Source organism: Ursus americanus, chromosome 19, assembly GCF_024610735.1.
Source record: "Ursus americanus isolate L20-20 chromosome 19, mUrsAme1.1.p, whole genome shotgun sequence".
Taxonomy (NCBI): Eukaryota; Metazoa; Chordata; class Mammalia; order Carnivora; family Ursidae; genus Ursus; species Ursus americanus.
Genome location: NC_142145.1, coordinates 7,461,799 through 7,483,367, shown reverse-complemented (window position 1 = coordinate 7,483,367; position 21,569 = coordinate 7,461,799). Strand labels below are relative to the sequence as shown.

The following is a 21,569-nucleotide window of genomic DNA, read 5'->3' as shown; positions in this document are numbered from 1 at the left end:
TATTTTTAGAGAGAGAAAGAGAGGGCGTGTGCGCACACAATGGGGGGAGGGGCAGAGGGAGGGGGAGAGAATCTCAAGCAGACTTCCCACAGAGTGTGAGCCCCATCTGAGGCTCAGTTTTATAACTCTGGGATCATGACCTGAGCCTCAAAATCAGGAGTCAGGCCTTTAACCAACTGAGCTACCCAGGTGCCCCGGAAACCTTTTCATTCTGAATGCAATTAGAATCAGACCCAAATACCTTGATGTGCTGTCTTATGCCCCACTCCTCTTCACAGCAAACAACACTTGAGGCACAGCTGGCTTCTGTGTTTGCATCTGCAGTTCCCACCTCGGCCCATGAGCTTGGCCTTCCCTCAGTCCACCTCAACCTTCCTTTGCATGACTGGCCTTGGCCTAAATATTGGCTTGTCAGAGAGGCCTTGGAGGGTTCTTCGGTGTTTATGGAATCTAGAGTAGGAACCTCCGGTATTCTCTGATTGCTTCCTTTTCCTTCATGGTATCTATCACAGTTACTATTTCTCATGTCTTCCTTGGTTTGTTTCCTGTCTGTGCTGCCCAGACAGCCTCTCCCCAAATAGTGACCACCGTGATGGCACGAGCCACTGGGCTATGTTACTTACTACCAGGGGCTGTTCTTCTTTCCACTTACAAGGTTTTCTCTGAAGACAGACTTTTTTTGTGGGTCAAGACTCCTTTGAGGATATGATGATAATGATGAAAAGAACAAGGACAAAATGTTTGGTCTGAGTTCAGGGGCTTCTCAGAGCCCTAAGACCTGCTTGTGGATTTTACCCACACCCTAACATCAGGCAGTCAGGTGCAGCCGGAAAGCAAAGTTAGGAATCACCATATACCCTCCCCTGTCTCTTTGTTTACAGTCTGGTTTGACTGACAGCTTTTAATTGTTGGTCATGTTTAAAGTTTACTGCTTAAGGATACTATATCAGACTGTCTCTTTCCAGCCTTTTCCTTCCATTTCTTTGGCCTGTCTTGGAGCTCACAGATGTCATCTCTTAGTTTTGTATTAAACAGCTTAACTTCTCTTGGATCCGATAGAGTATCTTATACATGGAGAGGGGAAAGGACCTTAGAGAGCTTTATGAAAAGTAACTTGCAACAGAAAGGAAGTCTGTAGTACCTACTGTAAGATTCAGATACTTTGTGACTTTTATTTCCTGATGATAGCATAATTCATATATCTAATGCCATGGATGCTCTGTTTTTCACCCATGCTCAACTTTTCAAAAGCAAAAAAATTTTTATTTTTAGATGTACTTCTGTAACTATGTGGAAGTAAGTAATGGGGGGTTGGCATTTAATATTTTTACTTCTTTCTCTTGACTAGTATTTATTTGGTAGAATTTCTTCAGTAGCCTTTACATGCCTGAACACGGAACACGTGCCATGTGAAAGTATGGGAATAGATTCTGTGCGGTAGAATGTGTCTACTGATTGGCAGGTGTTTTTCCATGTGGCCTTTTTAGATGGAATTGCCAGTCCTGCATCATTTGTGATAATAACTTTTGATTTTGTAGAAGATCGATTGCTCCATTTTAATAAGAGGAGATTTAGCCAGTTTTGTACAGTGTGATTTCCCTCTCCCATCATTCCTATCATTTACTTAATAGTCAAGGAATATTTATTTGGTGTCAAAGAATTTAAGCAATATATATTAAATATGTAATGGTAGTTCCTGATTAGGAATATAAAAATGAATGAGACATGATCTCTATCTTCAAAAGCTACAGTCTGGGGAATAAGATATGAATAGGATGCCAGCAATTCTGGGTCACTATGTGACATAATATTAAATAAGTGCAGGTTGAATATTTGGAGTTCAGAGAAGGGAGAGAGAACTTCCTTCTGACAGGGTGATCAGAGCAGATTTCAGGAAGAATATTTTTTTCAGGAATTCTCTGGAAGGTGGATTAAGAAAAAGAGAATGTTTATCGGGAGGAGGGAATACTATAAGCAGGCACAGAAACAGGAAAACAAAAGCCTTTGTTATTAAGATTGAAACTGAACTAACATTTTACACCATTCCTGGAAAATTAAGTGGGCTTGACCCTATGGGTCAGGCTGTAGGTTGATTTACATATTTGGGTTTGAGAGATGTTGTAGTGACAGTCTAGACAGACCATATATATATAAGCCATTCTGGATGTTGATCCCTTGATCTAGTTCATCAGAAATTTGCTGATTTTCAGTAAGTTTGCAACATCCCTGTTACTGGGGCTGAACATGTTTGTTTTGTCTCATGTTTGCATCCTTTAGTTTTATATTTTATAGCTATTAATAATTAAGTTTTCTTAATCTGTGTGAATTGATGCCCAGTTCTTTTATGAACAAAATTGGGTTTGTTGTTCCAATTATCCCAGAAGATTATCCCTAACACAGGAGGTTTTATTAGTCTTCAGGTCACCGTTTCAGCCTGTTAAAAGACAAATAAATGCAATTTCTATTGCTATGAAGAATTGTACTTAAAAGTTCTTTCTGGGGGCACCTGGGTGGCTCAGTCATTAGGCATCTGCCTTCAGCTTTTAGGTCGTGACCCCGGAGGTCCTGGGATTGAGCCCTGCATCAGGCTCCCTGCTCAGTGGGGACTCTGCTTCTCCCTCTCCCTGTGCCTGCTGCTCCCCCCTGCTTGTGCTCGCCCTCCCTTTGTCAAGTAGATAAATAAAATCTTTAGAAAAAAGAAAGTTCTTAGCATTATCTCCTCCAGTCCCGTCCATGTTGCTGCAAATGTTGTGAAATCGTTCTTTTTGGTGGCTGAATAATATTCCGTTGTATATATGGACCACGTCTTCTTAATCCAGTCATCTGTTGAAGGGCATCTAGGCTCCTTCCACAATTTAGCTATTATGGACAATGCTGCTATGAACATTGGGGTGCATATGGACCTTCTCTTCACTACGTCTGTATCTTTGGGGTAAATACCCAGTAGTGCAATGGCTGGATCATAGGGTAGCTCAATTTTTAACTTTTTTTTTTTTTTTAAAGATTTTATTTATTTATTTGACAAAGATAGAGACAGCCAGCGAGAGAGGGAACACAAGCAGGGGGAGTGGGAGAGGAAGAAGCAGGCTCATAGCGGAGGAGCCTGATGTGGGGCTCGATCCCATAACACCGGGATCACGCCCTGAGCCGAAGGCAGACGCTTAACCGCTGTGCCACCCAGGCGCCCCTCAATTTTTAACTTTTTAAGGGACCTCCACACTGTTTTCCAAAGTGGCTGTACCAACTTGCATTCCCACCAACAGTGTATCCTTTCTCCACATCCTCTCCAACATTTGTTGTTTCCTGCCTTGTCAATTTTTGCCATTCTAACTGGCGTAAGCTGGTATCTCAGTGTGGTTTTGATTTGAATTTCCCTGATGGCTAATGATTTTGAACATTTTTTCACGTGTCTGTTAGCCATTTGTATGTCTTCATTGGAAAAGTGTCTGTTCATATCTTCTGCCCATTTTTTGATTATTTGTTTCCCGTGTATCGAGTTTGAGAAGTTCTTTGTAGATCTTGGATACTAATCTTTTATCTGTAGTGTCATTTGCACATATCTTCTTCCATTCCATGGGCTGCCGCTTAGTTTTTTTTTGACTGTTCCCTTGGCTGTGCAGAAGCTTTTTATCTTGATGAAGTCCCACAAGTTCATTTTTTCTTTTGTTTCTCTTGCCTTTGGAGATGTGTCATGAAAAAAGTTACTGTGGCCAATGTCAGAGAGGTTGCTGCCTATGTTCTCCTCTAGGATTTTGATGGATTCCTGTCTCACATCGAGGTCTTTCATCCATTTGGAGTTTATCTTTGTGTATGGTGTGAGAGAGGGTCAAGTTTCATTCTTTTGCGTATAGCTAATGCTAAGTGAAATAAGTCAAGCAGAGAAAGACAATTATCATATGGTTTCACTCATTTATGGAACATAAGAAATAGGAAGATCGGTAGGAGAAGAAAGGGAAGAATGAAGGGGGGGGTAAACAGAAGGGGGAATGAACCATGAGAGACCGTGGACTCTGGGAAAAAAACTGAGGGTTTCAGAGGGGAGGTGGGTGGGGGATCGGGCCAGTGATGGGTATTAAGGAGGGCACGTATTACATGGTACACTGGGTATTATACGCAAGTAATGAATCATGGAACATTACATCAAAAACTAGGGATGTTCTGTATGGTGAAAAATAATAAAATAATAAAAAATCATTATAAAAAAGAAAAAAGAAAGTTCTTTCTGGTTAAGAGAAGTAAATGGACCTTTCGGTATACTTAGGTTGTCCTGGTTTTCTTAGCTTCACAAAAGAATTTGACAGATGAGATCTCAATCCTTTTGAACTGAAGTTTCATTAATTTTTTTTAAGTTTTTATTTTTTTTATTTTTAATTTTTTTAAAGATTTTATTTATTTGAGAGAGTAAGAGAACAAGCGAACGAGCAGGGGGAGTGGCAGGCAGAGGGAGAGGGAGAACTAGATTCCCCGCAGAACAGGGAGCCCAACACAGGGCTTGATCCCAGGACCCTGAGATCATGACCAGAGCCAAAGGCAGCAGCTCAACCAAATGAGCCACTCAGGCGCCCCTAAGTTTTCATTTTTTCAAGTAATCTCTACACCCAACTCAAACTCACGACCCCAAGATCAAGAGTCACATGCTTTTCCGACTGAGCCAGGTGGATGCCCCTGAAGTTTTATTCTTTATTCTTTTTGTGCCTTGTTTAAGACATTTTATTCCTATCTCAAAGTCTTAAAGTCATTTTATGTTTTGTTCTAACTAAAATGAGATTTTCACTATTAGATTTTTTAAAGATTACTTATTTATTAGAGAGAGCGCACAAGCAGAGAGAGCTGTAGAAGGAGAGGGAAAAGGAGAAGCAGGCTCCCCACTGAGCTGGGAGCCCCACATGGGGCTTGATCCCAGGACCCTGGGATCATGACCTGAGCCAAAGGCAGGTGCTTAACTGACTGAGCCACCTGGGCGCCCCTCATTATTTGATTTTTAATCTACTTATAATTTGTTTTCACTGCTGGTGTGAGGTATGGAATCCAGTGGTCTCATTTTTCCAGATGTATAACCAGTTGTCTTTGTGGTGAGGACTAAATCGTGTCCTTTGCCATTGGTTTGCTTTCTGTCATGTGTCAGGTTTCCATGTATGCATGGCCCTGCTCCCTGCTTCTGTGTGTGATAGTGTTTTGTTGTTTGCAAAGATTTCTGCAAATATTTCCTTGGCACACACCTATGTAGTATTACAGAATTATTTTATGTTACTCTGGAGTAATAATTATTTGCAGCAGAATGTATAACTGACTTTCAAGCATTTTTAAAACTTCATACTGTCATGAAGGATGTGCACATGCAATGTACAGATTTTCATGAAAATACTTTTGCCTTCCTAAAATATTTCTGTGGAAAGGCAAGTTGATATGATAATTAGTATGGAAACGTTAAGTGTGGTAGGTTCTGTGACCTCAGTGGTTGACGACTCCCAGAACAGTGGCGTAGTTTGTTGTTAGGGTGTGTGGGGTGCCACAGTTAGGGCTCAGGGCTTGCTCATCACAAGCCCATGGATTGGGCTCGTGTGATGCAAACGCGTTATTGCTGATTTTTACCAGAAAGCCACTTTGTTCATTTTTACTTACTATTTATTATTTCATGACACGCAAGATATTGGCTCCTTTCTATTGATTTTTTTTACTTGTTGACCTTTTAAAATTTCATTGTAATTTTACACATATTGTTATTCCCAAATGAACAGCTTATTTTGTTTACTTGCATTTCATATCAGCCTCTTTCCAATGGCAGGTCGTAATGCATCTTAACCATATACCAACAAAATCTCTAAATTCCGCTGTGCGGCGGTGTTATATTTGCAGATGTACCTGTCACAACCACAGTGTGTGGATTGTTATTCTTGTGGGAAGAGATTACGTACTGGAATCTGTCTTTGGCTACAAAATCTACACTGTCTACTCAGAAGGAATGACTTGCCAGCTAAAGTATATTGTCATTATATTCTCCATTTCATGTTTATGAATGGCCATATTTTTGTCAAACAAATTAAAATTTTTAATAACTTAAATATTATATGTTTATGCTGAGGTGGAAGATAATGGTACTTGGTTAGTGAGTTCATCTAATATACAACTTAATATAATGTTTAAAAAGTAACTGGTGCTCCTAGTACTTATGTGCATTTCATTTTTTACAACTTGCTCAAAAACACAGTACGTGACAGTAAGACTTTTTAAAATTGCTTTTTCCTTTATGGAGATGATATTGCTGATCCCCTGATAGATTGATCTGAGTGGTTTTATTAAAAATGATTTCATGCAGATTCTATGTGCACAGTAACCAAATCCTATCTGTAAAGTAAATGTTTGTAAGGTATCTCTCCCCTCAGTTCCCACCGTGTTATCATCAGTATATTGCTAGTAGGTTTGTCTTGTAATTTGTCCATTCATACATCTCTCTGTGCTACTGGATTATGAGGCCATAGACGATTTATTGATCTGCATATAACTGTATAGTGCTGGGTATGTAGCAGGGACTTAGGAAATGCACAGTGAATTCATGAATGTCATCAAGCTTAGAGCTGTAGTCTTTTGCAAGAAACAGAGTGGTGCTAAACTGATGGGTGGGGAGATTGGAATCTTGCTCTTAGTTTTATTAGCATTTTGCTCAAGTCAAGCTAATCATCTTGTTAGGGCATTATACTTTGGTGGTTGCAGAGACTGCAGAGCTTGGACAGAGGAAATAAAACATTATGTGTAGTTTAAACAGAAAGTCTTTGCAAAGCAGTTACTACTGGTATCAGTATTACTTCTGGGGCCAAAATGTTTCCCTATAAAATGACATTCAGAAAGTCTTTACAGAATTAAAATCCTGTCTTTTCAATGATGGAATGTTGTACAAGATAGTTTAGAAAATATATTTTTGGATACAGAAGTAAAAATTTGCCAGGGGAAATTACAAAAGAAGAAGAAGAAGAAGAAGAAGAAATAATAATCATTCTGGAAATATGCTTCATAGTCTTCAAAACAGACCCACACTTAGACCTATCTGGCTTTCCTTGGTTGTGCCCCAGAGGTGAGCGTGTCTCAGGCTGTGCTAGGCACCAGGAGGGTGAAGTGGAAGCGCCTTTTTCTCAGGGAACTCACAGGCGTAAAGGGACATTTCTAGACTTCTTCCAGGTTGTCCCAGATGATGGGATTCTTTTTATGTATTTTTACAGATGTTTAAATATTTGAAAGTGTGTATAAACTGTTGAGGAATCAGCCAGACTTGTTATTCTGCCAGTTTGACTGCGTGTGTGCTGTTGGTGACACAGGCTGGCGGCTGGGGAGGCGGAAGACAGTGCGAGCCGGTGCAGAGGCTGAGCGTCAGTCTAGCAGAGTCGTGTTAGGAAAGACAAGAACACCTTACTCAAAAGCAAGGTGCAGAAAGGAAAGAGGAAGATGAGGGTTTGTTCTTCAGGCATTATGAGATGTTTGTCAGACGCTGACCACGCAGTGACCACACAGTGGACCGTGAGCTGTTCCTGTAGAAAGCACCCCCGCGCTAACGGAGCTGACCTTGTTGCGAGCACACTCATGTGTCCTTGTTCAGATGCTAAAGGATTCAAACTGAGTAAAATAAAACTTCTGTGAAAATATTTTGTAATGTGACTTTTTTTTAAATTTTATGTTTTATTTTTTAGAGAACGGCTCCAAAGGGTATATGAAGCCGGAAAAGTACATAGATGCAGCATTGCAGCCTGTCCAGATGTGTGAGGAGAGTATTCCAGAGAGAAAGTGATCCTCTTGGAGTAGGTAACTAGTCATAATGAAGAAAATCAGTCTTAAAACCTTCCGAAAATCTTTCAACTTGAATAAAAGTAAAGAAGAAACGGATTTCATGGTAGTACAGCAGCCGTCACTCGCCAGCGATTTTGGAAAAGATGATTCCTTATTTGGTAGCTGCTATGGTAAAGATATGGCCAGCTGTGATATCAACAACGAAGACGAAAAAGGTGGAAAAAGTCGATCAAAAAGTGAAAGCCTAATGGGTACGTTGAAACGACGGCTGTCTGCGAAACAGAAGCAGAAAGGCAAGGGCGGCACAGCCTCCGGGAGCTCTGCTGACGAGGACACCTTCTCTTCCTCCTCAGCACCCCTGGTCTTCAAGGATGTGCGTGCTCAGAGGCCCATCAGGTCCACGTCGCTCCGCAGCCATCACTACAGTCCCACGCCATGGCCTCTGCGGCCTACAAACTCGGAGGAGACGTGCATCAAAATGGAGGTGAGAGTCAAAGCCTTGGTTCACTCTTCCAGTCCGAGCCCAGCCCTGAATGGTGTTCGGAAGGATTTTCACGACCTTCAGTCTGAAACCGTGTGCCAGGAACAGAGTAATTCGCTCAAGAGTTCGGAGTCTCAGAATGGAGACTTGCATCTTCACCTTGATGATCATGTGCCTGTAGTTATCGGACTTATGCCTCAGGACTACATTCAGTATACTGTGCCTTTAGATGAGGGGATGTACCCTTTGGAAGGATCGCGTAGCTATTGTCTGGACAGTTCTTCTCCCATGGAAGTCTCTGCGGTCCCTCCGCAAGTGGGAGGGAGCTCCTTCGCCGAAGAAGAGAATCAGGTAGACCAGGACCTAGTGGTGGCCCCGGAGATCTTTGTGGATCAGGCGGTGAATGGCTTGTTGATTGGCACCACAGGAGTCATGCTGCAGAGCCCCAGAGCGAGTCATGATGATGCCCCCCCACTCTCACCGTTGCTACCTCCAATGCAGACCAATCAAATCCAAAGGAACTTCAGTGGGCTCACTGGCACAGATGCCCACGTGGCTGAAAGTATGCGCTGTCATTTGAATTTTGATCCTAATTCTGCCCCTGGGGTTGCAAGAGTATATGACTCAGTGCAGAGTAGTGGTCCCATGGTTGTGACAAGCCTTACAGAGGAGCTGAAAAAACTCGCGAAACAAGGATGGTACTGGGGACCCATCACACGCTGGGAGGCAGAAGGGAAGTTAGCAAATGTGCCAGATGGCTCTTTTCTTGTTCGGGATAGTTCTGATGACCGTTACCTTTTGAGCTTGAGCTTTCGCTCCCATGGCAAAACACTTCACACGAGAATTGAACACTCCAATGGTAGATTTAGCTTTTATGAACAGCCGGATGTGGAAGGACATACATCTATAGTTGATCTAATTGAGCATTCAATCAGGGACTCTGAAAATGGAGCTTTTTGTTACTCAAGATCTCGGTTGCCTGGATCTGCTACTTACCCGGTCAGACTGACCAATCCCGTATCACGGTTCATGCAGGTGCGTTCTTTGCAGTACCTGTGTCGTTTTGTTATACGTCAGTATACCAGAATAGACTTGATTCAGAAACTGCCTTTGCCAAACAAAATGAAGGATTACTTACAGGAGAAGCACTACTGAAAGATTATGAGAACCCTGCATCTTGCACTTTGGGAATAAGAAAAAGAGATTGAAATACAGTTTACAAACTTTCATTGCTATCAAAATCTTTTGCTGCCATACTATTTCAGTTTTATGTGTAAAAGTAATCAATTTGTTTAGGGGTGGGGAAGTGTCAGCAAGGTGTCTTGGGTTTATTTTGGTTCTTTAAAAAGGGAAGTCTTGAGGTTTTGGAAGTGTGAATTATCTTTCATAAATGTGCAGAATAATCACAATGTGAATTATCAGATTCTCCTTAACCACCCCCCCCCCAAGTCCTTTGCTGCTATCCACTGTGATTTTTATGCATTAAAAGCACATTTCATGTGTATTCAACCCTAAGTAAAGTTGAATGAAACTTACAGAATGAATATTGTTATGTCTCTTTAAATGGCCCATTTTCAAAGATCGTGTTGAAGAAACATACCCGTGTGATAAAACGCAGAATTTACACATACACTGAAAATGATTTTTAATCTCGTACTTCAAAAAGATTTATTTAGAACTACGATTTGACATAATTTTGGGTATTGGAATGCAGATCTGCCACATATCTTTTACAACACTTATTTCTAAATTGTTTTTGACGTTGTGCTGTTTTTTGGTTGTGAAAAGTTGAATTTTTCTTTTGCTTTCATTTTCATCTTGTGGTTTGTCTATTTTAATAAATGGCCTTACGTGAAAAAAAATCATAAAGAAGTGTATACCACCAACTTAGAAATTGTTGCCTTTTCTGTCTTTAAGCTCTGGTACAAATTGGAATAACAGAAAAAGACCTATGAGACTAGAACTGTTACTGAAGAGAGACTAGATGATCATAGTTTCCTGTGATAGTAATTTTGTTGTGTGAATTATACTTTCCTTTGGTAAAGTGTTTTATCTGTGATTTCTTTAGCTTAGTCAACATTTTCTTTGGGTGAACTTGACGTAGAACTGATTTTCATAACAGGACTCGATTCTCTTGCAACATTTACGTTTATATAAAGTTTTAAATTGATTTGAATAGAAGACATTGTTTTAGAGTTGGATTTATATTCTTTTACATAGTCACTATTAAGATGTGCTAGATTTGACCCTTCCTTCTCTCCACCAAAAAAACAAAAAACCTGATGACTTTAGTTGAAAAATTGTGGAAATTGTGGAGCATCCTGTGAGAATATTAAAACCATATCAGATATATGGAAGTCTTGTTGCCTACCATATATACTGCCATTTACAAATAGGTTTTTTGTTTTGTTTTAAATTTAGCTAAATCTTAAATAAATTGGCAGGCATCATTGGCTGTTCTATCTCTGATTCAGTTGCTTGGTTTGGGGGACAGAGAGGAGTATGTTATCCCCAGTACTTTCGTTATTTTGAAATTCAGTGTTTCTTCGCTTCAGTGGGTGTTTTGGAAACACCCCATCTAGAAAATGTTTCCATCTCAGATGAAACATATAATTTAAGACATTTCTTCCTTTGCCACTCAGTTTTCCTATCTCTTACCCTTCAATTAAAAGTAAGAGTAAAGGTCTTAGGTCACCCTTAATGGCTTTGTCATTCAGACATACCAGTATCCTTGTTTTTTTGTTGCTGTTGCTGTTGTTGTTGTTTCTGTTTTTTAGGGTCAGAACTGAGAAATACCAAGAAAAGGCACAATAATATCGTGTTATGGTATTTTGACTTAAAGGGGGAAAGGTACTTAATTTTGGTGGAATGTTGATTGTACCTTGTCACAAAGACTCCTCTTTCATTTTCTGATATGTTTTCACCTAATAAGATGGAATATGGAGTATACTGTAATAATATAATTTAAGTGTTCACTATAAGCTATTTGGATTAAGAACTATTACAGAGTTGTAAACTTATCAAATTAATGCAAGACATTTAAACTATTTTTTTGCAAAACTATTTATTTTTAAACAATTTAAAATATATCTAGGGTGAGTTAAAAGTCCCTGTGCATCTATATTAGATGGCAGGTATTGTCACAGAGTCACTGTGTATTAATAATAAATGTTGAAATGGCTTCTCCGTGTTTTTAGAAGCATTTACATGTACTCTTTGTGAGATCATGGTGCACAGAGGTCTTTGGACTGCCCTGAACCCTGTCTTCGCATGTGGGCATAGCCTGTTCCCCACGTTTTCCTCATGATACCATGTGTTCAAGATCTAGCTGTTTAGTTTCAAGTTAAGATTGTTTTGATTTTCATCTAATTGTTTTTAAAATTGTATTTTGTGTCTTATGGAGGGCAAGTCTTGATGCTGTTCTAATTCGGAAAGCCAGTTTTTTATGTGCTTTCGTATATTCATAATATAAAATACTTCAAGGTGAAATGCCCTATTCTAGTCCAGTTTGAAATTGCTAGGGTCTGATAGTATATCAATAAAAGTAAAAGTATTTCCCAAGAAATTATTTACAAACAAAGGAGTACTGCGATATTTTCTGCTTTTGTGTAGAGAGAACCATTTGGCGTAGGCAGCACAGCCTAATGCGAAAGACTGGCTTTATAGGATACTAAAATAAAATAGTCTTTAAAAATGGAAAGGAGAAAAGAGATAAATCTCCATCCTGTAGTTTGGTCTAGATACCATTTGGGTAAATTTCTGGATTCTACTGAATGGCAGTTTGGATGGTGTGGGCACAACCTGTAAGTGATTTTTAAATATGTGCTTCTAAAACGTCTGAGCTCAAGGCAAGAAAGAGAAAACAGGAAAGCTGTATCCTTTTGTCATAGTAAATGAATCAGAGTCTTTTTTTTTTTTTTAATCAAACATTACATCACAAAACACGATGGAGGCCAGAAGCTAATTCTAGGCTTATCAGGACACTATTAGGCATTTTTATAAATAATAAAGCTTAGAAAGTACTTGAAAAATATCTCACTCTTTCTCTTTCTAAGGAAAACTGTTCTCTTTCTACTTGGTGCAATAATCTGGAAATCTAGAAGGTCAAAAACATATCACAGGAAATGATCATAGAACTAAAAATAGTTTTTAAGGAAACCGGCTACAAGGGCAACCATCTTGCTGTTGAAGAAAATCATGTGCCAAAAGGCTAAATCATTGGCATATAGGAAATAAACATAAAGTATACATTGTAATTTCTGAGCCAGTATTACTGAAACAGGATAAAAATTACTGAAATCTTAAATAGGTTATATGCCGTGTCCCTGCTAGTGCTACAAATCTAAATATCTTAACGCTTTCAGAAACGCCAATTTTAATCATGTACATTTCACATTATATATGAGAGATAATTTGCTTCATGAATGATTCAACATAATATATATTAAATCTTAATGGCTTGTCATCGAATGTGAAGTCTTAATTTGAAAATGAAGTCACACTACCAGCAATAGACAGTTTTGTTGAAAACTCTAATAAGGAACAATTGCCAGTTCCATAAATAACTAAAATTCCAAAATAAAGTATTGGTACGTTAGTAATCAAAGATTTGGTTCCTTTTACTACTTTTTAAAATCCTATTAAGAAGGGGTTTTTTTAATAAACATTCTTTTTATTGATCAGTCATATTATGGTGAATGTGTAGTTGCTGTTTCTGAAAAGTGATCCAAACTCTACATCCAGAGATGATGAAAAATTCTTATAGAATTTTGTAATAAGTATACATGTTGGGTTAAAGAAATTTTATAGTTGTTGGAGTGCCATGAAATTAATACTTGCAATCCAGATTGCTGTAGTTTACACTTTTTCTGTATGTTTCAAATCAGGTGTGTACCATTTGTACTGAGAACACCACAGAATGAATTATCCAAAGTCCATTGATTTTAATATGTGTTTTGGTTTGTAAACAAATTATAGTAATTTCTTGCACATTTTTGGAAATTAATTGTATAAGAATTTATGTATCTGCTTCTAGATACAGTGTGTAAATAAAAATTTCATTCACAAGATCTGCCTTGTGGTCTATTTAATAACCTGGATAACAGAGTCTGATTTTAATTAAATCAGATTAACTAGATCGTTACTGGATGCGCCATAAACTGGGCAGAGACTGGAGGGTAGGGACCAGCAAATTTAGTAAAAAAAAAAAAAAAAAGGGAAAAAGTGAAACAGTGTTGCTCACGGGAGACATGAAATGAATGAAGAGCCAGCTAATGTTACTACTGTCCTAAAAGCCTTCAGCATAGAGGCGGGAGTGATCTGGTAGGACATCTAGTAGACCAAGACTACTTAAAATGAGGGTAGTAAACTTCACTGGAAGAAGGTTGTGCTGAAACATCTTTTAAAAGTTTTTGACTCTTGTTTTCTTCTTTTGCATGACTTGTCTTGCTAATGGGTGATGTACGCCAGTTGCTCTGTTCCCACTCTCCCTCCCCCGAAGCCTTCTCCCCAAAGTCCATGGCTCCATAATGCCTGGGCCTGACACTGGCAGAGAACGCAGTCGTAGTGGCGTCTGAGTAAGTATCCATTTCTGAGCACAGTGACTTTGCACCAAACTGCCGGGGTTACACTTTTTGTCTTCAACTGCATTTTTCCTACTTAGGACCAGGCAGCTTTGCCACCTCCCCTAAGGAGTTAGTAGAAGGTCCTCTTGGGAAAGGCTCCATTAGATTGTAAAAGCCAAAGAGGTTGACCAGAGCAGGGTCTATAGGGTTTATGAATAGGGCCAGTTGCCTTCCTGGAGGTCACTTTGGGCTATCAAATCCTGCCTGGGGCTTAGGTCACAAGCGAATTTATAAAATGTTCTCTTATTAGCTAGGTGGGATTCAGGGCACCTGGGTGGCTCAGTGGATTAAGCATCTGACTTCTTGATTTTAGCTCAGGTCATGATCTCAGGGTTGGGAGATTGAGCCCCCTGATAGGCTCTGTGCTGAGCATGGAGTCTGCTTAAGATCTCTCCCTCTGTCCCTCCCCCTGCTCTCACACTTGCACATGCACGTTCTCTCGCTGGAGGAGATAATGCTAAGTGAAATAAGTCAAGCGGAGAAAGACAATTATCATATGATTTCTCTCATCTATGGAACATAAGAACTAGGAAGATCGGTAGGGGAAGAAAGGGATAAAGAAAGGGGGGGTAATCAGAAAGGGGAATGAAGCATGAGAGACTATGGACTCTGAGAAACAAACTGAGGGCTTCAGAGGGGAGGAAGGTGGGGGAATGGGATAGACACGTGATGGGTAGTAAGGAGGGCACATATTGCATGGTGCACTGGGTTATATGCAACTAATGAATCATCGAACTTTACATCAAAAACCAGGGATGTACTGTATAGTGACTAACATAATAAAAAAACATTAAAAAAAAGTAATAAAGTTGAACAGACACCCATAGTATTAAAAAAAATAAATAAATACACACACACACACACACACATATATATTCCATATATATGTATGTATATATATTCCATATATACATATATATGTATGTATATGGGATTCTACCCAAGGATCCTATTAGAGAAAGCCTCTTCCCTTGTGCAAATCTGCTCTCTGGCTCTGCCTTACCTCCAACATTTTCTTTTTTTTTTTAAAGTAGGCTCCATGCCCAGCTTAGAGCCCAATGCAGGGCTTGAACTCAAAACCCTCAGATCAAATCCTGAGCTGAGATCAAGAGTCAGACACTTAACTGACTGAGACATCTGGGTACCCCACCCCTAACAATTTTAAGAGGTGGCCTCTCTGCCCCCTTCCACTGAAATTCTGAAGCCACCTGTTTACCTACTGCCTTTGCCACAGCCCATTTCCCTCTCCTCACTGTAGTCCTTGGCATTCTTATTTTCTTGTGGCTGGCAAGTGGTGAGCACCATTTGTCCCAGAGAATTAGCATCCTCACAGTGGCTGTGGGGTGTAACAAAATTGCCCAGAAAACCAATGGATATGTATCTTTTAATACAGAAGAATCCATTGCTCTCCAATACACAGGTTCTTCTGGAATCTCCTGCAATCCATAGATGAAACTGGAGAGCTGGATTTTATATCATTTATTTCTTAATAATCATAGCAAACCTATATTGTGCTAACCTATATACTGCTAACTCTTACTTAACATATATTTTATATCCTCAAAACAGCCCACTCTGAGGCAGGCACCTTAGCATCATAAAAAACAGACGCAAAGGTGAACCTCGTAAGGTCACAAAGATACTAAGTGATGGAACCAGGTTACAAACTCATGCAGTCTGGTTCCAAAATCCATGCTGTCGTCCAGTGTGATATACTTCCTCTACTTGGTGTTTTCTGTTATGTAGAGTATTTATTTCTGAATGTCAGGCGGAAACTTTAGCATAAGCAAATGAATAGCCTACTGCTTTCTCCTCCAGGGGACTACTCTAGCTTAAACAAAAGATATTCTGTCTAGGCAGTGGCGGGTTAACTATTTATGGGGCCTGACTTGAGGTGTATCTTATGGGCTTCATCATTTAATCCTGAGGAAGGGAACGTGGCTTTCCCTTGCATGGCCTTGAAAAGGTTTGCTTAAAAGAAAACTGCCTGGTATACTAATACAGGGACACAATTAGGTGGGGTTGAATTGTAACTCTTGGGAGGACTTCTCCACATGTTTGGTGCATAAAGGAAAATGTTACTTATGCTATTTTGCTAATGTATTTGATCAGATTGCCTGAGACATTCATTGTGCCCTGTTGTGCTAGGAGCCACAGTTTTATGCTTTATAGCAGACAAAAGAATCCATCCACCCTTTCTTTCTCATTTCCTATACCCATGCTCAGCCAGTTCTCTTAAATTTCCTGTCATTTTGTAGTAAGCACATCCTGAACAAGAACTTCCTTCTGGAAGTAGTTCTAACTATACTTACACTCTACATTCTAGCTTCTTTGCCCTCACCTAAATGGATAGAAAAAAATCACCACCTCCGTTCCTATGGTAATTGTTATGATGAATTCAAGGTGAATTCCTTTCCCCACTTCTGGGAAATAGCCATGTATATTATACCTAGCCCAGTATCATTAAAACAGAAATAATCTCTTTGTTATAAACTTTGAATAGTTGTCCTAAACCCTATCAGCACATATGACTAGCCTGGAAAGTTTAGAGAATTAGGACAATTAACTGAAACTAAAAGTAGCTAAATCCTATTTAAAACGCATTTCAGGGGGCGCCTGGGTGGCACAGCGGTTGGGCGTCTGCCTTCGGCTCAGGGCGTGATCCCGGCGATCTGGGATCGAGCCCCACATCAGGCTCTTCTGCTATGAGCCTGCTTCTTCCTCTCCCACTCCCCCTGCTTGTGTTCCCTCTCTTGCTGGCTGTCTCTATCTCTGTCGAATAAATAAATAAAATCTTTAAAAAAAAAAAACAAAAAAACAAAAAATAAAACGCATTTCAGGGACGCCTAGGTGACTCAGACAGTTAAGTGTCGACTCTTGGTTTCAGCTGAGGTCATGATCTCAGGACCCTGAGATAGAGCCCTGCATTCAGTTCTGCGCTCAGTGGGGAGTCTGGTTGAAGATTCTCTCCCTTTGTCCCTCCCGCTGCTCACACACTTTCTCTCCCTTTAAAATAAATAAGTAAATCTTAAAAAAAAAAAAAAAACAAAAAAAAAAAAACAAAACACACACACACACACATTTCAGTGTTTCCAGTGGTGTAAGTCTGAGGGCAATGAATTCTCTCACCTTTTGTTAAACCGAATTGTCTTTATTTTACCCTTTGTTTTTGAACGATATTTTCACTGGGTATAGAATTCTAGGTTGACTTTTTCTTTTGCTCTGTAACTATTTTATTGTCTTTTGGTCCCTGTTGCTGCTGATGAGAAATCAGCTGCCATTTGCACTGTGCCGTCTCTGTAAATTATGTGTAATCCTCTCACTGCCCCCACCACACAGCTTTTAAGATTTTTCCCTTTCTCTTTATTATTTCATCTTATATTTTAGTTTTTCTCTGTGTCTTTATTTTTCAGTAGTCCAATTAATGATGCACTGAGGTGTGGTTCTCTTTGTATTTATCTTACTTGAAATTTATGGTACTTCTTGGATCTGTAAGTCTTTTTTTGCCAACTTAGGAAATTTTTCATTTCTTTAATTTCTTTTTCTATCCCTTTCTTGTTCTCCTCTCCCTGTAGAATTCCAATTTCATGTGTGTTAGACTGACATTTTCTTAAATATCATTGAAGCTTTTAATTTTTTTCAACCATTCTCTCATCTCTTTAGATTGTATCATTTTTATTGATCTGTCTTTGAGTTACCTAATCCTCCCATGTGCAATTTCCAGTTTGTGCTTAGGCCTGACTAGTAAATTTTTCATGGTATTCTTTGATTCCACTTTCTATTTGGTACTCTTTGGTAGATTCTATTTTTCAGCTGAGATTTTTCATCTGGGTCCATTTCTATTGTCTGTTTTTTCTTTATTGCCTGATTTGAGGTCCTTTGGCCCTGTTTTTGTTGTTTCTTTGTTATTGCTTTTAAGCATTCCTGATAATTTTTTGATTGGGTGATGAACATCATGGATGAAACATTTTAAGAACTCTGGACTATTACTATCTTCCTCCGAAGACTAATTTTCTTCTGGAAGTCAGCTAGGAAATTGGCAGATCGTCTTGATTCTTTTGAAACTTGATTGAGAGTGTTGTTAAGTCTGGGGTGTTTAAGCTTGTCCCCTTAGTTTTATGACATAGCCACTGCCCCTCAGCCATGCTAGGATCTCAAATTCAAGCTTGAGCGTTTACTAAGATCACTCCCCCTTGAACTCCGACTTCTCTTTCCCCAGTAATTCTTAGCTGCTTAAGGCTCTGTTTGGCTCTGGAGCCACCCTGTTGCTGTTTTTTCCCAGGGTTCTTTATTTATTTTCTTCTTCTTCAGGAAGGCTTACACTGTCCATGAAAGTTTTAGGAGTCAGACAATGACTTGGGGGGAATTTGTATGAAGATCTTTAAGATTTTTCTCTGTGATTCTCTTCTGTCTTTGGTTTTGCCCCTCAAGTCCAAAATGCTCTGACGGCTCCAGATACTGATTGTTGTCTCTTTACCTGGTGAGACTGCCATTCAGCTTGGACACTTTTCCTATGTGCTGCCTTTTGGAAAAAGCGCTTAGAGAAAATTACAGGGAAATGTGGACCTCCTGTGTTTTCCTACTTTGAGCATTGTCATCTGTCAAACTTGGTTGCTCTCCAGTGCCTTCTTCATGTTTTTCTGTAGTTGTTTTTGATGAGATAGTTAATTGGATATGAAATGGTTTTTCATGGCCAGAACTGGAGGTCACTATCTGACATACTACATGTTTATTTGTTTACATGTTTATTGTCTGCCTTTCCCCTATCTCCTCCCACCCCCTCCCTCCTACTAGAATATAAACTCCATGAGGACAGGCACTTTGTCCAATATCCCCTGATCTAGAATGAATCCAATATGTAAAAGGTGTGTAATAAATGTTTATTGTATTCAACAGTCAATCATGGAACTCAACCTAGCAGGGAAATAGCAGCCAAAAAAAAATTCAGAGTGAACCAATGGTAGTCACTTTATAAAATGTAAATTTTATTATGCTTTGTATAACCTCAATAAACACAGTAAAACTTGCCCCAAATAAAATTAAGTCTTCTGTGGATGGTTGAGACTAGCCATTACGTTCCATAATGAGGCTGACTCTGAGACGTAGGGCCTGATCCTGGTAAGAAAATCTGTCTTAGCTTGGGCTGCTATAACCAAATACCATAGACTGGGTGGCTTCAACAACAGGCATTTATTTCTCACAGTTCTGGAGACTAGCAGTTCAAGATCAAGGTGCCAGTAGGATCCATGTCTGGTAAAGCAGCTCTTGTTGGGTTGTTCACAGTACCTTCTTGCTGTGTGCTCACATGGCCTTTCCTCCGTATGTGCAAGTAGGGAGAGAGGAAGCAAGCTCTTCAGGGGTCTTTTAAGGACACGAAGTTGTCTGCAGTGGTATGAAGATTCTGCTGTGCCCAGAATTAAGTCTATAGAACAATATCAGGTATTGCTTGTCCCTTTTGACCCATTTATGGAAATAAAAGTATTTGTCTTATTGGATTATTTAAACGGGCAACTTTTATGATAACAATTTTAAGAATATTGACTTATGGGCAAAACTTCAGTTTTTTTCCTTCTTTAGTTAAATGTTTAGTTGTAATGATATTTCTCATGGGCATATGACCCTACAATGGTATTTTGGTTGTTTAAAAATTCTAGACAAACCTAATCCATAACCAAGAGAACTTTTTCCCTTTTCATTGTCAGTAGATGAATCCACTCTGGATGGAAAACATCCTGTAGTTAATTTGCTTTTACTGTGCTCTTGTGGCCTCCATCCCAGGAGTCTTTCAACCCCAACCCAGTCTTTGTTTTTATTCCAGAGATAGCATTTTTACTAATTCTGTTTGCACTTGTGCATGATATCCCAGTAGCTAACAAAAGTCCCTTTTCAAAAACAAGAATTGATTTTTTGGGGGTAGAGATTCAGTCCCAAAATATTTCCTCCAGTGTTAGCATATGAATAGATTAAAGCTAAAAGGAAATGTAAGTTGCTGAAATTATTCCATTAAAGGTTAAAATGCACAACCCCTTTTTGCTTCCTTCGGTACAGCCCTACTCTTCCTTAGGGATCTCCAAATGAAACCACTGTCATGAAAAAAAAATATGGTGAAGCATGAGGCAAAAATATACATCAGTATTTTGATGTGACCTTTTGGCTCTCAATAAAATGTGCTTGCTTGCACGTCCTTAAATAATTTACAAAACGAGTTTTTTCATAGCTTTGATCACTTTCTGAGCTGGTCTCTCAATTTACCCAGGCAATAGCCTCATTTTCTCGAGAGAATACCTCTTCAGGAAGCAACAAGACTGTGAAATCAAACTTTGATCTGCATCCTTTGATTATGGGAAAAATAGAAACGTAATTCACTTATTTGAAACCATGTAATTTTAGGAGTCTTCAGTTGGGAAGTAGAGCCAAGGCATGGAATACAGAAGTTGATATTTATACTTTGAGGTCTCACTCAAATACTGGCTGCGTATTTCCCCTGCAATGATGTTTGATAGTTGGTTTTGAATGCTTTAAAAAGCAATTTAGTTTCCTTTTTTTCTTTTCTTTCTTTTTTTTTTTTCCCCGCTACTTCTGAGGAAGCAGTTTTTCACTGTTTAGAATTTAAAGACAATTGGTGGAATCTAGAAATTCAGCAAATGCCAAATAGAAAGGGAAATCTGAACGTTAGTTTTTAGAACAGTTTGGACCAGATCTTGATTTTTTTTTCCTTTCTGCTTTTCTATACTGAAATTCCTGCACATTTACATTGTTTCTAGTCATTTATGACTTTTCAAGCTGTCTACATTTGCTACGTGATAGGGAGATCAAATGTGAATTCTGCATTTAACTAAATGAATATGAGCTGTTAGTTCATGGGCATGAAACATGTTTAATGTCACTTAGAATTAGACATTGATCAACTACTAACTTGCTAACCTTCATCATTAATTGATAGAATCTGAATTTTAACCTTGTTAACTCTTTTAGTTGAAAAGATTTCTCTATAGAACTGGGTGATAAGGCTGTAACAGGGTGGGAATATATTTCTATTGTTCTCAGAGGAAGTTGAAATAGAAGAGGTCTAAATGTACAAATAACTTAAAACTCTTAGTGAAACTCTGGGTAAAAGAAATAAATGTACTTAGTGTTTTCAGTTTTCATTTCCATGTTAGCTTTAGGGTAAAAATTCAATTTTAATATCATAATGTTTGTTTCTATTCAGAACTTGTGGTGGAAATGAATATGCTTGGAGCCCGAAGTTGAATATATATTAAGATAATCTGAGTTTTACTATGAATTTTTCAATTGCACTTTTCACCAACTTAAAGCTTAGTAACTTTTATTTTTTATTTAAATAGATTACAGGATAAAGTTCTGGAGAACATTTGCTAATAGCCTAGGTCTTTCATGATACAGAGCCAGATATTATATGCGTATAGCTCTCATTTTTAGTGATTAATCATAGACTGCTTAACTGTTCACTGTAAAACTGCCTGTTTCCACAAGGAGATTATAAAAGTCTGGAAAGTAAGGTTATAACATTGCCATAATATCCAGTGTCTAGGACTTGATTACTTTCTTTAAAACTTGACTAAAATTAATAATAATTGTTATTAGCAGAAGCATATACCAAAATTTTTCATGATAAAGGTGATTAGAAAATCACTGAAGTCTTTCTTTTTTCTCTTATCTTGAATCTT

The 21,569-nt window shown here is 38.8% G+C and overlaps 1 protein-coding gene across 7 annotated transcripts in view; it reads left to right on the top strand.

Annotated features, from left to right (window-relative positions):
- SOCS6 (suppressor of cytokine signaling 6) overlaps positions 1-21,569 on the top strand; it is an 828,170-nt gene that overhangs the window by 25,909 nt on the left and 780,692 nt on the right. For 2 of the 7 annotated variants that reach the window (XM_045790260.2, XM_045790259.2), the window contains one exon: positions 7,680-13,326. The exons of the other annotated variants lie outside the window; for them this stretch is intronic. In XM_045790260.2, coding sequence (XP_045646216.1) covers positions 7,805-9,412 — 1,608 coding nt within the window. In that variant the 5' untranslated portion in view covers positions 7,680-7,804 and the 3' untranslated portion in view covers positions 9,413-13,326. Of the gene's footprint in view, positions 1-7,679; positions 13,327-21,569 lie in introns of those variants that run through there. 7 annotated transcript variants of the gene reach the window in all.